Here is a 13,409-nt window from a genome sequence, read left to right on the forward strand (position 1 = left end):
TTCCTCCAATTCCCATAGCTCTCTTGTTTATCTGCCCGTCACTTGGCACGATGCAGACAGCAAGACCACGGATGCTTATCATCCTTGGATAACCATTATGTGCTGACAAAGGCCAAAATAGAACTTACCAAAAAAAGAGCTCATTAGTTCAGATACTACCAAACAGTTTTGATGAAATCTGTCCGACTCACTGTGTTGTGTTTGTTTCCCCCGATTTCAGTCTTTCAGACAGCTGGATTTTCCTCCAAGCACCCCACCCGCCCCTTTCTCCCTGCACCTGGGACCATGATTGCCAAAGCAGATGGGACTCAGAGGGAAAGAGAAAGACTAACAGCAACGTAAACGGCCTTCCACACCATCACTTCCTCTCTTGTGCAGTAGACAAGCAACAGAGGGAATTCCCACTAATAAGGCCACAACTGCCTTCAAACATATGTTTATGGCCCAGGAGAATATTTGCTCTCTGTTGAGCCCGTCCAGTCTGCATACGATCATCGTTTTGTCTGGCATCTACGCTCGGACAAGAAGCACATACTTGGATAGTAAAGTCAGTAAATAGTGCTCTTCCTTCCTGGCCTGGATGGACACATACGCTAAGTGCTCAAACTATAATTAGTCATTCCTCTTCAATCCCTTCACCCGCGCTATCTGTATCACTCTTCTTCTGTATCTTCACCCCTCACCGTCTTCAATTCCATTCTCCTTGTCAGCGCCGCTTCCATTCCCACAGAGACAGATTAGGTGAAGACTGTCACAGTGCAAGCCTGTCTCACCAAAATGACCTCTGACCCCAAAGTGCCAGCCAGGTTGGAGGATGAGACTCGGACATGAAAGGTGAGTACTGCTGTTTCCCATGCCCTCCATCCGGAGGGGCAAAACTTCAAACAAGATGACCCTCCAACCTCTCTCCGGATGAAGTGGCCAACTGCTGTGGCGCCCAAGACCCCCTGCTACCGTGATGCACCGTGCATCTGGAGCCACAGTCATGGCAGGTTATCCTATGCTGGTCTGGGGTGAGCTGGGGTTATCTAACTCCTGGACTATGAGTCAACTTCATATTGTCCTCCTGAGAATTAAATCATCGTTCCAAAGTAGTAATTCAGTGTTGTCATGTCCCGTATCTGGTCAGGCTGCACAAATCAGCACTCTACAATCTCACACATGGAAAAAAACATCCAGAGTTTAGAGTTTCAAGTAGGAACTACGGTTACTCTTGGGTGGAAAGCAAGTATCTGCCACGTGGAAAGGTTGCTGTTGTTTTCATCTTTCATGCAACATTTTTCATCTCATCCAAATAGTTTCAAATGGGCTGTTAAAGTAAGAGTCCATTCATCAAAGATAAGAAGCACAAAAATTGGGGAAGTGTGCTTTTGTTTGAATTGCTGCACTAACTTCTTGAACATCTTTCATTTTGAATCTGAAATAAACTATATCCATGGCTATTCCTTGAAAATAGTCTGCTGATTTCTTTAAATGGGAGGTCCACCAGAAGCAACCAATGATGCAAACCGTAATGAGGAATGTCGTCAACAAGCAAAAGTGTAAGAAAAACGTGGCTCTCTGCCTTCATCATGACATCAGTCCTAGCCACCCGCACCCTTATCCATTCCAAACGCCAGCTTCCCTCACATGTAGTGGCTCCTACGTGTCTCCTCTAAACCTTCTCCTGCCAACCAGACAAACGCTCCCTTTCAACCAGCATGATTTGACACCGAGTAAAGTAAGTCAATTAAACCTTTCATGGTTTTCCAGAAAAAAAAGAAAAACACGTTCCCACCCGTGCCTACATGCAACCTCCGACTCTGATCCAGGCCTCGGATGGAGGCCAAAGCGTCATACTATGTTCGGAGAAATGCTGGTATTCATCCAAAACACAGCCTTTATCTTGCCTCCACCTTTTCTCCCTAACTTTTTAAATAAGTAATCTCAGTTATAAATTTACAACACCCCATCAGCGAACGCATGCATTGGAACAAGAGGAGTACTTTGGATTTCATGCAGTTTATTACCAACAGAATGTGAGGATCTTTTTCTCTCTTTCCATTTTTCCTCTCGGCTGTGTTCTTGCTGGGTTCCTCCCCCTTGTTTAATGGTTTTCAGGTTATTATGGTTAGCCCAGAAACGGAGGCGGAGGAGCACTGACGAAGCATGGTGCGTGTGGAGAATTTTAACAAGATGTGGAAGCCCTCATCTTCACTTCAGCCCATTTTTGAGGGCGTATATGCGGACATTGTACGCGTGTGTGGCTCCATAAACATGTTACTAGCACAGACACACTTGGATAAAACTTTCTCTTTCATGCACACACACACACACAAGTTGGTCAGCTGAATAACTTGGTACAGATGTGTGTCTTTTGTAATAGATGAGTCCAGCTGACTGGCTGGCGAACTGGATGGCTTGGCTACCTGAAGGAATGTCAGGAATCTCTGTATTCCCTGGAGCATCTCACACTCACACGGACAATAATAGGGAGCAGATAAGTGGGTGCATAAGTTTTGGATTTGTTCAAATCCCGGTAGAATCTGGTGACTCAACCCCCTGACCATAAGATATGAACTATATACAAAGCAATGTAGTCCCAAATTCCACTGTACCCTGCTTAGTTCTCTACACTTAAACAAACAGCAATGAAGGAGAATGGGGGTTAGTAAGGAAGTTAAACAGCAGAAGTAGTAGAGACTGTGGAGTAGAGACCCCGAACCTAAAATGTTGTCGTAATATCTGGCAGTACTTGCCAGTGGAAAAGCCTTAATGAGTCGAGCTGGGCCGTGTAGGCACAGTGCAGTATAAAGGGGGAATCATATTGGTGAATCAGCCCTGACATCTCTCGTATTGTGTAACACTTTCAGTGTCACGTACAGTGCGCTCTACACAAAGAGCTTTTAAAGCAACAGAAACTGGACAAACAACACGGCCATTTAACAGTAGCTGAGGAAGGGCGTCAAAGTAATTCATCCCTCCCATACTCACTTAGCTGTTCTCCGTCTGCCCCTGTGTCTTCTGATCGCTCTGTATCGTCCTCGTCATCCCCCGACGAGATGGCATCTGCACAGAGTAACTAGGGTTACCGCCACCGTTTCTCAGGCCATGAATTTCTGCACACTGAATGGAGCCACATTGTAATGTGGTAGAGTTGAAAGAAATTCTCTTAAGTGAGCGGAACTCAGTCAATATCATCCAAAACGGCCACTGTTTTGATTTGAAAGTGTCAAAAAAAGCTCCGAAATCCGGTCCTGCCCTGCCCTGCCTAGTCCCTGACTCACCTGTGACATTGACTATGAAGCAGACCGTGTCTTTGCCCACGCTGGTGCAGGCGTACAGGCCCGAATCCTTGGGCGTGGCATCACGGATTTGAAGCACATCCTGTTCTATCAGTGTGCGGTTGTTGGCGCCCAGAGAGCTGCCGTCTTTGGTCCAGGTGATGGTCCCCGTTGCCGGCAGAGGGCAGCTCAGCTTCAGCACCTCCCCCGGGTGCACTGAGCATACCGTGGGCTTAGATATTTGGTATTTGTTCGATGTGTCTGCAGAGCGAATGGGGGAGGAAGAAGAAGAGAAGGGGGGAGATGGAGTGGATGAAAAGGGTGCAGAGGAAGGAAGGAAAAGAGGTGGGAGAGGAAGAAACAAGCCATAGTGTAAGAAACAAAAACACCACAACACCACCAACTGGATGCACTTCAATCAACTTATGCAGGCGGAGCAAAACAGAGAAAGCCATTTTTCCTAAACACCAGCATGTCATTCCCACAAAGTCCCAGTGAGTCGTTTGAAATGGAGCCCTTAGAAAGTACCAGTGGTCTCAAAAACAAGTCTATAGTGTGATTGGCATTTATGGGCGAGAGCATGCAGTTAAAAGCCAAGGCTACATGTAGCATTAAAATAAACGTTAATGCATTGTTATGGTTGCCTCCTCCCCAACTAACCTGTGCTTAGTGTGTGTGGATGAGTAGGCGCAGTGAACAGACAGCCTAAAAGGAGGTAATATGTATATCTATAAATGTGCCTATGAGAGTAAAACAGCAGCCAGATAGGATTATGATGGAAATTGTCAGACAGAAAGAAGAAGGATGGAAGAATGGGGTGCCCTGCTCTTTTGTGTTGTTGTTATAGGGGAGCTTTCTATGTTCTTCTCAACTTTTAAGCACTTAACCTGTCAGTGGCCTGGCTCTGTTTTCCATTTCTGGCTTCATAAAATATCCATAGACGATCTACAATCCCTGCACAACATCAACATCAGGCAAAATAAAGCGGAGAACCTTTACCAATGAGCGGGAATCACAAAATGCCCCAAATGAGGCAGACTAGGTGAATGTCCAATATCTCAAAGAGTTGTCTCCACTTCTATAGACTCATGGATGTGCTTAAATATAGCCAGTTGCATAGTTTAAAACCACTTGTGAAAATGTCCATAATTCCACAGGAAAAGGAACAGAAAAAGGAGAAAAGGGTAATGGAATGCATGGGACGAATGTATATTTTCAGCAACAGGTTGGCATGTATAATTATAGAGAATGAGCCACTCCCTGCCTTTTCCGTGCTTCAACACACCTTTTTAACCACATTGCACCCACATGATATCCTGTTGTGTGTTTGTGTGTTACTTATAATGTGTTATGGAGTCTGGCCTCAACAGGAAGAGGAATTATTCTGCTGCAAGCCAGCAGTGAAGGCATGTGTGCATGCCTATGAATGATCCGCCCCGGGCCAGTAAACACACACACACACACACAGGTACAGTTCCTGTATTGTCTTTTTTCTCTCTCCTTCCTTCGATTCGGAAATAATTAACCCCTCCCTCGCCACCCTGAGCTGCGTGTGTGGTCTCATAAGTGATGAATAATGGGTGGGATCTACCTCATGTTTGATGACACTTTTTCATCTTCAGCCCTCCGGCTTTACTTTATTTAATTTATATTTTAAACAAGAAGATATTGCAACTGATATTGCAAAGGTTTTATGGGGGTGACAGTTTGACCCTGGAACAGATCATTTCTATTTACATTCCTTCCTATGGGAAACATTTTTTTCAACATCCAAACAAAAAGTCAACCAGCATCCTAGGATGGATTGTGTTTGACCTTAGAGGTTGCACTGTGCATACATTTGATGTGCTGGGGAGGGAAAATAAATACAAACAAGGGGAAGGGAAGGGGGGGCTTCCAAATGGTGTCCTTAATTAAAGAAAGCATAGATGTGTTAGTTCTGCCTTCATCACTTGTCTTATCTCTGCTGTGTCCATCTGTCCCACTCCATCAACTCCACCTCCCGCTGCCCCCCATTTCTCTCTTTCACCTCCCTTTCCGCTTTACCCTCTCCTTCCCCCCATCCAAACATTCCCTCCCTCCACACACACACACACACGCTGTCACCCCTGACCTGGCTGACCTGACCTTGTTGACACCTCCATTGCCTGACTGTTCATGGGAACCTGTGTCATATGTGAGCATGCTGAAACATACTGTGACTACATCAGCAGCCAAGGTAGGGGTGGGGGGGGGCGTTAAAAACATGAACACAGTACACATGCACACTAGAGCTGCAACAATAAATGCACCATTAATCAATTCTCCAATGAATTGACAATGCAGACACACTCTGATTTAAACCTCTCCAATGTGAATGTTTTTTTAAATGTCCTTAGTCATCCATGAAAGCACACCTATTATCTGTTTTTGGCTAAAGGAAATAATCACACTTGATTCAATGTTTTAATCTCTTTTCTGATATATTGCAGACTAAACCACAACTTTTGTGTTTGGTTCATATTGATTTGGTCTGTCTAAGGCAGGGGCGTCCAAAGTTTTTCCACAGAAAGCCACACACATACTGAATATTGGAAGGATGCAAGTGCCACTTTGACATTTTATCAATTTTATTATTATTATTATTATTATTATTATTATTATTATTATTATTATTATTATTATTATTATTATTATTATTATTATTATTATTATTATCATTATTATTATTATTATTATTATTATTATTATTATTATTATTATATATAAGTTTGGTCTTTGCTCTTATTTTCCCATTTTTGTTCTGAAATGTGCTTATCATCATATCATGACTTTTTTTCTCTATTCAAATTTTTTAAAAAATGATCCTTTTCTCACATTCTGACTTTAAAAAAATTATTTAATATTACAGCTCTATGTCACTGAAATTACATTATTTTTCCTCATTATATTACAAGTTTATTCTTGTAAAATTGCCACTTTTTCTCATCAAAATACAACTTTTTTACTCTTAATTTATTTGACTTTATTCTCATTAAATTACAACAGTTTTGTTTCCATTTCTGATATATTTTCTGCTATTAACAAGTATTTCAACTTTGTTCTTTTCATAACTATGACTTTATTCCCATAATAGTTAATAATAATAATAGTTTACTCTGGTAAGATTACAACTTTTTCCGCAAACACATTTTCCAACTTCAATCACTTTTTTCTTTAATATTCCAACATAATGCTGCTAAAATTTATTTAGTTATTTTTCCTTATAATATTACAATGATATTTCCATAAATGTACATGTTTATTTGTTGTTCTTGTCTTTTTTTCAGGTTGTCTTGTTAAATTCTATTTTGTGCCACGGCCCAATGAAAAAACAGCCGGGGCCAGCAAATGGCCCCCAAGCCACACTTTGGACCCAACTCGTCTAGGCCTAACTGAGTAGTCGATTAATCAACAAAACAAATAATCATTAGTTGCAGCCCTATTGCACACACAAGCACGCTGACACAAACAGGTAAAATGGTGCATGCTGGGTTGCAGAGAACGACAGATTTTTCATCTCTGCAAAGCCGCTTCCCCTCTGCACCAAAAGAGGGGGCGTGAAAGCTCCCCATTCTCTAGAACACACACACACGTCATTTTGCTCAATATCAATCAGCTTTTTCTCCCTGCCACCCTCTAATCATCTCCACTGTCCTTCTCCTGGAACACATCTCCATCTGAAACCCTCTCCTCTGACAGTTACTGCATGTGTCTATCAGCGAGATGGATTAAAGTGCTTCTTTAAAGTGAGTCTTTCTGGATGAGAAAAATGGCTTTCTGTGGGGGCCTGTGAGTAATTCTGAAAGTGTCCCTTCGCCATCCCGGCTGCGTATACCTGTCTTTCTGTCTGTCTGCCTCAACCACACAATCGCAGAGTGGAAAGTTGCACAATTTAAACCAGCAATACTGTAACTACTAAATGAGTCTTTAGTTCCGCGGGAGGGCTTAGTCAGCAGAAAGGCTAGTTTCTGTCTCTTTTCTCATGGACTAAATGTAATGACTGCCATCTCATCTCAGCATGCACACGCATTCCAAATCACATTATCTCTGCTACTCCTCTTATCCCTCCTTTTTCCCTCTCCTCATCCCTTTTGCATCCTGCTCACGTAGCAAAATCCCGGACTTTTCTCTCCTTTCTTGTCTCTCTCTCTTTTTCTGATGTCCTTTCACATTCAAATCCCTCCTTTGCTTTTTATGCTATGACAAAGGACAGAGGCTCCGTGAACCGGCCCCCAGCTAACATCCATGGCAACAGCCCCTCTATTTTGCCCACCCCTTCAACCCTACAATGAAGGCTTACCCTCAACCTCATGTGACCCCTTTAACTCTGGATGATCCTTATCTCTTTACAGGTTAAGATCATCCTTGTAGCATATACTCTTGCTTTCAGATAAAGCAGCATGGACAGGACTGTACAGTATTGTAGCAGCAGACACACCATGAGGCATACCTGCACTCTGGATCAACATCAGGCTGAACTGTACCCCATCATAGACAATCACCTGGCCGCATATGTCAATGTTGTTTTTATTACTTATAATGCTTTGAATGGCAATCGATTGTGCGAATAACAATTTGATGTGAGTCTTAAGAGCTGATAGAACACAACAAATAAGTGCAAAAATGTGACATACGTGTTAAAGCAAACAGTATTAACTAGTAATTTGCACTGGTAATCTCTTCCATTGTTTTCCTTTGTCTCCAGCTGTGGACTCGTCACACTTCAGGTGTTAATTTGGAGTTCAGGTCTATTGTCAAAAGCACAGCCCCCCCCCCACCACCCCCCCACCCCCCCGTCATTCTGCCAAGTAAATATTCACACATACACACACATTCTTCATGTCATAAGTCAGCCAACTGATACTTTTATACTTTTACAGCTGCCCTCCTACAATGCAGTACAGTACTACTTTAGTACAGTGTAACAAAATGGTAGTAAGCATGCCATCTTTAGACACTCAAACTAACATGCTTTAGTCATTTGAAAGCCATACATGAGCAGAACCTTGGTTAGCGTCATTAAATCCCTTCCATAAGGTCTGACTGAAACCCAATGAATCCCTTCATATGGTTTTACATGCAGAAACGCAGTTCAAAATGCATATAAATGATGAATAAAAGGGATAAATGGACATTTAAAGAACATTTTACTGAAGACTTGATTGTTGACAAAGCTCACTATGAGGCAGCAGGCAGGTGAGGGACAATAAGATATTGACACCACCTTTGTGTTTTGCTATAAGTTAATTCTTGAATTCAATACCGTTTCTCACCTTCCTTATCAAAGTACGGCCGCTTGCCACTTTGTTTGGCTCCATTGTGTTTTATTTTGCAGCCGTTATCAAAAAAAACATGCAGATGTCATAGACGTACCCCCTATTGAAGAATTTTCAAGCATAAAAATGACTAAATTAAATAAAATACAAATATAAGGCATCAGGAAATGTGTCATAATACATAGTATTCTACACTGGTCACTAGGTGTCAGTAATGTATTATGTTACATTGATTAGACAATAGAGGCTGCATGGCGGACGAGTGGTTAGCACGCAGGCCTCACAGCTAGGAGACCTGAGTTCAATTCTATCATCTCTGTGTGGAGTTTGCATGTTCTCCCCGTGCATGCGTGGGTTTTCTCCGGGTACTCCGGTTTCCTCCCACATTCCAAAAACATGCTAGGTTAATTGGCGACTCCAAATTGTCCATAGGTATGAATGTGAGTGTGAATGGCTGTTTGTCTATATGTGCCCTGTGATTGGCTGGCCACCAGTCCAGGGTGTACCCCGCCTCTCACCCGAAGACAGCTGGGATCCCCAGCGACCCTCGTGAGGATAAGCGGTAGAAAATGAATGAATGATTAGACAATAGCCACAACCGGAAATATAAAAGTAACAACATCAGTCCTAACATGAGTCTATATTATGTCTTATTTTCTTTTATTACATCTATTATATTGGGTGATAAGAGTATACAGGTGACTATAGGGTTCTTTTTCATGTCTAGGAGAGCTCAAATGATGTTAAAAGCTGTATTTAGGACGTCGTAAACAGGTTTCTATGTACAAACTATGAAATTATTTGATTATAAATAAGGAATCCTACCAATGAACCTGGATAAACGAGGGACGACCGTAGAGCGGCTACAGTATTTGCTTGTGTCTGTCTCACATGAAAGACTCAACTTTGCTGTCTCTAATTATCTAACTACTCAACTATTTGGAGAAGTCAGTCTCCCTGCTGCTCTGAATGTTTTTTTAAAGAACAAAGTTTGGCAGCCACAGCAGGACAAGGGCCAAGTCATGAACTGACTTTTTTGTCAGCTGCGCTGTCTTCCAGTTGCGCCACTTCTATTCTACGTATGCAAAAATGAGGTCTGCAAACAAGAGAGAACTGCGTTTGGTGCCATTGTCACAGCATTTCAATCACAGTAGAAACGGTGTGCGCCTGGACAAGGTAAACACGCTCCCACAGATACCACAGAGGCTTCAGTGACAACAATGGCTCTGTTGTGGAAGCCTTAACCACCACACTGGCTCGACTACAACTATTACAGCATGCAGACAAACTAGCAGGGCCACACGGGCTCTATAGAGACTACACTGATATGCAATCTCATCCATCTAAAGCTATTTTACTCCCACACAAACACGCACTAATACGTAGCGTGGCTGCAGGGCACAGAGCGCTGAAGGGAATCCCAAACATCTCCGTAAGGGGGTTTCATTAAGACACAGAGAGCGGGAGCAGCAGCCACTCTGGCTCCCTTCAACGTCCTCCAGGTGACACTTTGGACCACGCTTTGATGTCACATGACTTCTTAAAAGAAATCTTAGCATTTAATAAAAAACTAGTAAAATATGCAAAGGTTTCTTTGAAGAGATCTGGAGGGTTGGAGAACTCTGGTCGACCCTCCCTTTGGCCTCTTAGGCACAGCAAGGAGAGATAGACTCTCATCAACGTAACAAACAATTATTCTTGACCTCTAAAACTAAAGGGAAAAGGCCAAACGTACAATTAGCATGCTGATTAAAGCAGAGCTTTGGTATGTTTCGTAACATAAAAACTCTTCACCATGACTGGAGAAGACAAAGGAAATATAATAATAATAGAATCTACCAACAATTAATTAAATCCCCATCCTCCATCATTAGGATTATGGCAATATTCACTAAGGATTTCAGCACATTTCATGAACTTAACATACAGTTTATGGTACCAAACAACCTATCAAGTCATTGCTGCATGAAAAACACATTTATTTCATATTTGTGAAACATCACAAGTTAAAATGTATAGGTGATGGATCATGCACTCACTGTTATAATTTCCCCCTTCATTCCAGACAGACGGGGCACGAGAGTGAAGCCAGAACAAACACAGTCCCACCCTCCCTGCTCCCACCAACCTGCCTTTCACACTCAAGCACAACCTACAAAAGCGACAGGCATCTGCAACAGATGAGAAAACTACAAAAAATGTGCAGTGCCTATGTTAGCTTGTTCCGTTCATTTTATTTCTTTTGAATATTCTACTCAGTTGGTGCCTCATGTCTGAGGGGGCTACATTCGCGCTGGAAAAATAAGCCCAACTACAAGTTCTGACATCCTGATCCATCACCTGGGCTCTTCCTATCTGTGCCATCCAGCAATGGGTGCTCACCTTCGGGTTCCAGGGTGGCCTCCTCCTCCTTGGTGGAGGTCAGGGGCGGTCGGGCCACGCTGACAGTCAGCAGGGACAGCAGGACGGCAGCCAGCAGCCAGGCCCATGAGGCCATCCCGTTATTTGCTGCCAGCGCTCCCCATACCCCCCTTCTCCACCGCCTCCTGGACACTGATCCCATCTGAGGGGGTCCGCCCAACCATCAACTGCTGCCGGGTCAGCCAGTCACACAGTGGAATTCACCCGATCACCTGGGCTGGGATTAAAAAAATAGCCATTACTTTGTGAATTGGTGCATCTTTAATGTTGGTGATATGACTTGGAGGATGGAGGGAGACGTACAGTATCAACACCAGACAGGTTCTACAATGCTGTCAAACAAGCTGATGTAAGAGAGGCGCTGCTCCACTTTCACATATAATACACATATAATTATGTGCACCTAATTATGAAACATTCAGTTTCAGTATCTAGTCAGCTTGAATATCCAAAACCCTAATTGTAGTATAAAAGGAACGTATATACATACAATATAATTATTACAAAAATATATTTTTTGCCAGAGGACACGACCTGATGATTTTTAACTATATTTCCATGCATTATTGCAACCTGTTAACACAGCAGGATGGCAGACATCTGCTTTTAATCTCTTTATTGATTTCTTGCATCTCATTTTCTGGAAAAACACAAGTTTACTGCAAATTACCAAAACCCGGGATGCATATAGGCTTTAAAAATTTACAATGAATAATATAATATAATATAATATAATATAATATAATATAATATAATATAATATAATATAATATAATATAATATAATATAATATAATATAATATAATATATGATATGATATGATATGATATAATATAATAATAAAATAATATAAAATAAATATAAACTATGAATTATAATCAAATATAAATATTAATATAAAATAAAACTGCTATCAAAATAGTGTCCAAGCCTGTTGCTTTGCACCACACATGAGCGCCGACTTCATTTAAAGCAGACTTTGAATGAAATTTCTTGGCGCTGATTGAATTCCTATTGGGATGCAAATCAGTTGGCTTTTCCTCAATGGGGGGTCACTTGGAGCTGCTCAGTGATTTAGGGCCCCGGCACCAAAGCAGTGAAAAAACAACTGTGGTCACGGGATAATTGGCACCATAAAGGCGATGTAGAAAATTAAGCGTAGTAATAAATAACCAGGACACATGTTAATGGGTCCTAAAGTGATGATGTAAGGTGCCGTATCGCTTCTTCGCCTTCTAAAACCAACAGGTTGATTTTCACACAACACTGTTGCATGCATATAAAGGCTGTTCAATTCGAGAAAGGTAAACTTGAAAGAACTATTGTACCTGAATGCAGCATGACAGTAGAAATGCTGTCAGACGCAAGTTAATCATCTTTTTTCTACTGAGTTTGATCATAAAGTGTACAAATGTTGTAGGAAAACTTACCAGAGTGGACTAAAGTGGTGGAGCTCTGTGTTTTGGCATGCACGGTTAAGAAAGGGGGGCAGAACAGGGGCTCAATCCACTGGGGGAAATGTCTCCAACTCCTCAATGCACCAAAAAAAAAGTTTGGATTTGACTAATCCACACTCAGAACAAATCACAGATTATATCCAAAGCCCGATTCACAGAGTAGTCCACTGCCATGCAGAGAAATCCTACTTTTAGGCGTTTTATCCGTGGAAGTGGGCTCAAAAGAAATAAGGCACAGCGAAGTAGCCCCGAAACTTTCGTCCTCGTCACCAAGTTTCTTCTTCCAGGGCGAAGCAACAATCCAAGTGTGCACTTGTCAGCTAAGAAGGTGCTAGTTGGATAATGAAGTTCAGTAATACAGACGTCTGAAGCAAAATGTCTTAAAATCCATCAGTGTATGTCCTCGTCTCTACGCCGACAGCAGACGCTTTGTCAGGTTTACTAGCTTTTTCTCCTCCTTACGTCTCCACACACCGCCCTCCCTCCCTCTCTCCCTCCCTCCCTCCTCGGGGGTGTCAAAGGCCCCCCGCTCGTTGTAACTCGAGTCGCTTCCTGGCCGCAGTGCCTTTGGGCCTCGCCTTTCTCCGCCCATGCGAGCGTAGGGCTGTCTGACAGCTCCTGTGACCGCTTTCAAGTCATTCAAACTGGGGGAGCCACTCTGTACAAGGAGGGCCTGGCTTCGCACCGCTGTTACACCGCCCCCTAGTGGCCAAGATGGGACACCTCTAGTTCAAGAAAAAGTCAGAAACTTCATGTTACGAGGATACTTGAAGATTTTCGAATAACAATAGAAAGCACATCCGCATAAGATGCTTTTAAATGGAAAGTTAAAATGTTTTGTTTCATTATTAATGTGTCTGTCACAACAACAGATCACCTGCCTGCCACTCCTTGCACGTCACAGCAAGGCGAGTAAAACCTTATTTTATGGCCACATTATCCCATGCAGTCAAATTAAAATGTAATTATAT

The 13,409-nt window shown here is 42.4% G+C and overlaps 1 protein-coding gene across 6 annotated transcripts in view; it reads right to left on the reverse strand.

Moving 5' to 3' along the window:
• fgfr2 (fibroblast growth factor receptor 2) overlaps nucleotides 1-12,924 on the reverse strand; it is a 34,146-nt gene extending 21,222 nt beyond the window's left edge. For 3 of the 6 annotated variants that reach the window (XM_058058208.1, XM_058058207.1, XM_058058210.1), the window contains exons 1-4: nucleotides 12,412-12,923; nucleotides 10,943-11,198; nucleotides 3,267-3,524; nucleotides 2,974-3,048 (exon numbers count right to left, since the gene is read on the reverse strand). In XM_058058208.1, coding sequence (XP_057914191.1) covers nucleotides 2,974-3,048; nucleotides 3,267-3,524; nucleotides 10,943-11,123 — 514 coding nt within the window. In that variant the 5' untranslated portion in view covers nucleotides 11,124-11,198; nucleotides 12,412-12,923. Of the gene's footprint in view, nucleotides 1-2,973; nucleotides 3,049-3,266; nucleotides 3,525-10,942; nucleotides 11,199-12,411 lie in introns of all 6 variants that reach the window. The other 3 variants (XM_058058209.1, XM_058058211.1, XM_058058212.1) reach the window with 3 other exon arrangements.
• Nucleotides 12,925-13,409: the final 485 nt, after the last annotated feature.

The sequence above is a fragment of the Doryrhamphus excisus genome, chromosome 20 (genome assembly GCF_030265055.1).
Source record: "Doryrhamphus excisus isolate RoL2022-K1 chromosome 20, RoL_Dexc_1.0, whole genome shotgun sequence".
Classification (NCBI taxonomy): Eukaryota; Metazoa; Chordata; class Actinopteri; order Syngnathiformes; family Syngnathidae; genus Doryrhamphus; species Doryrhamphus excisus.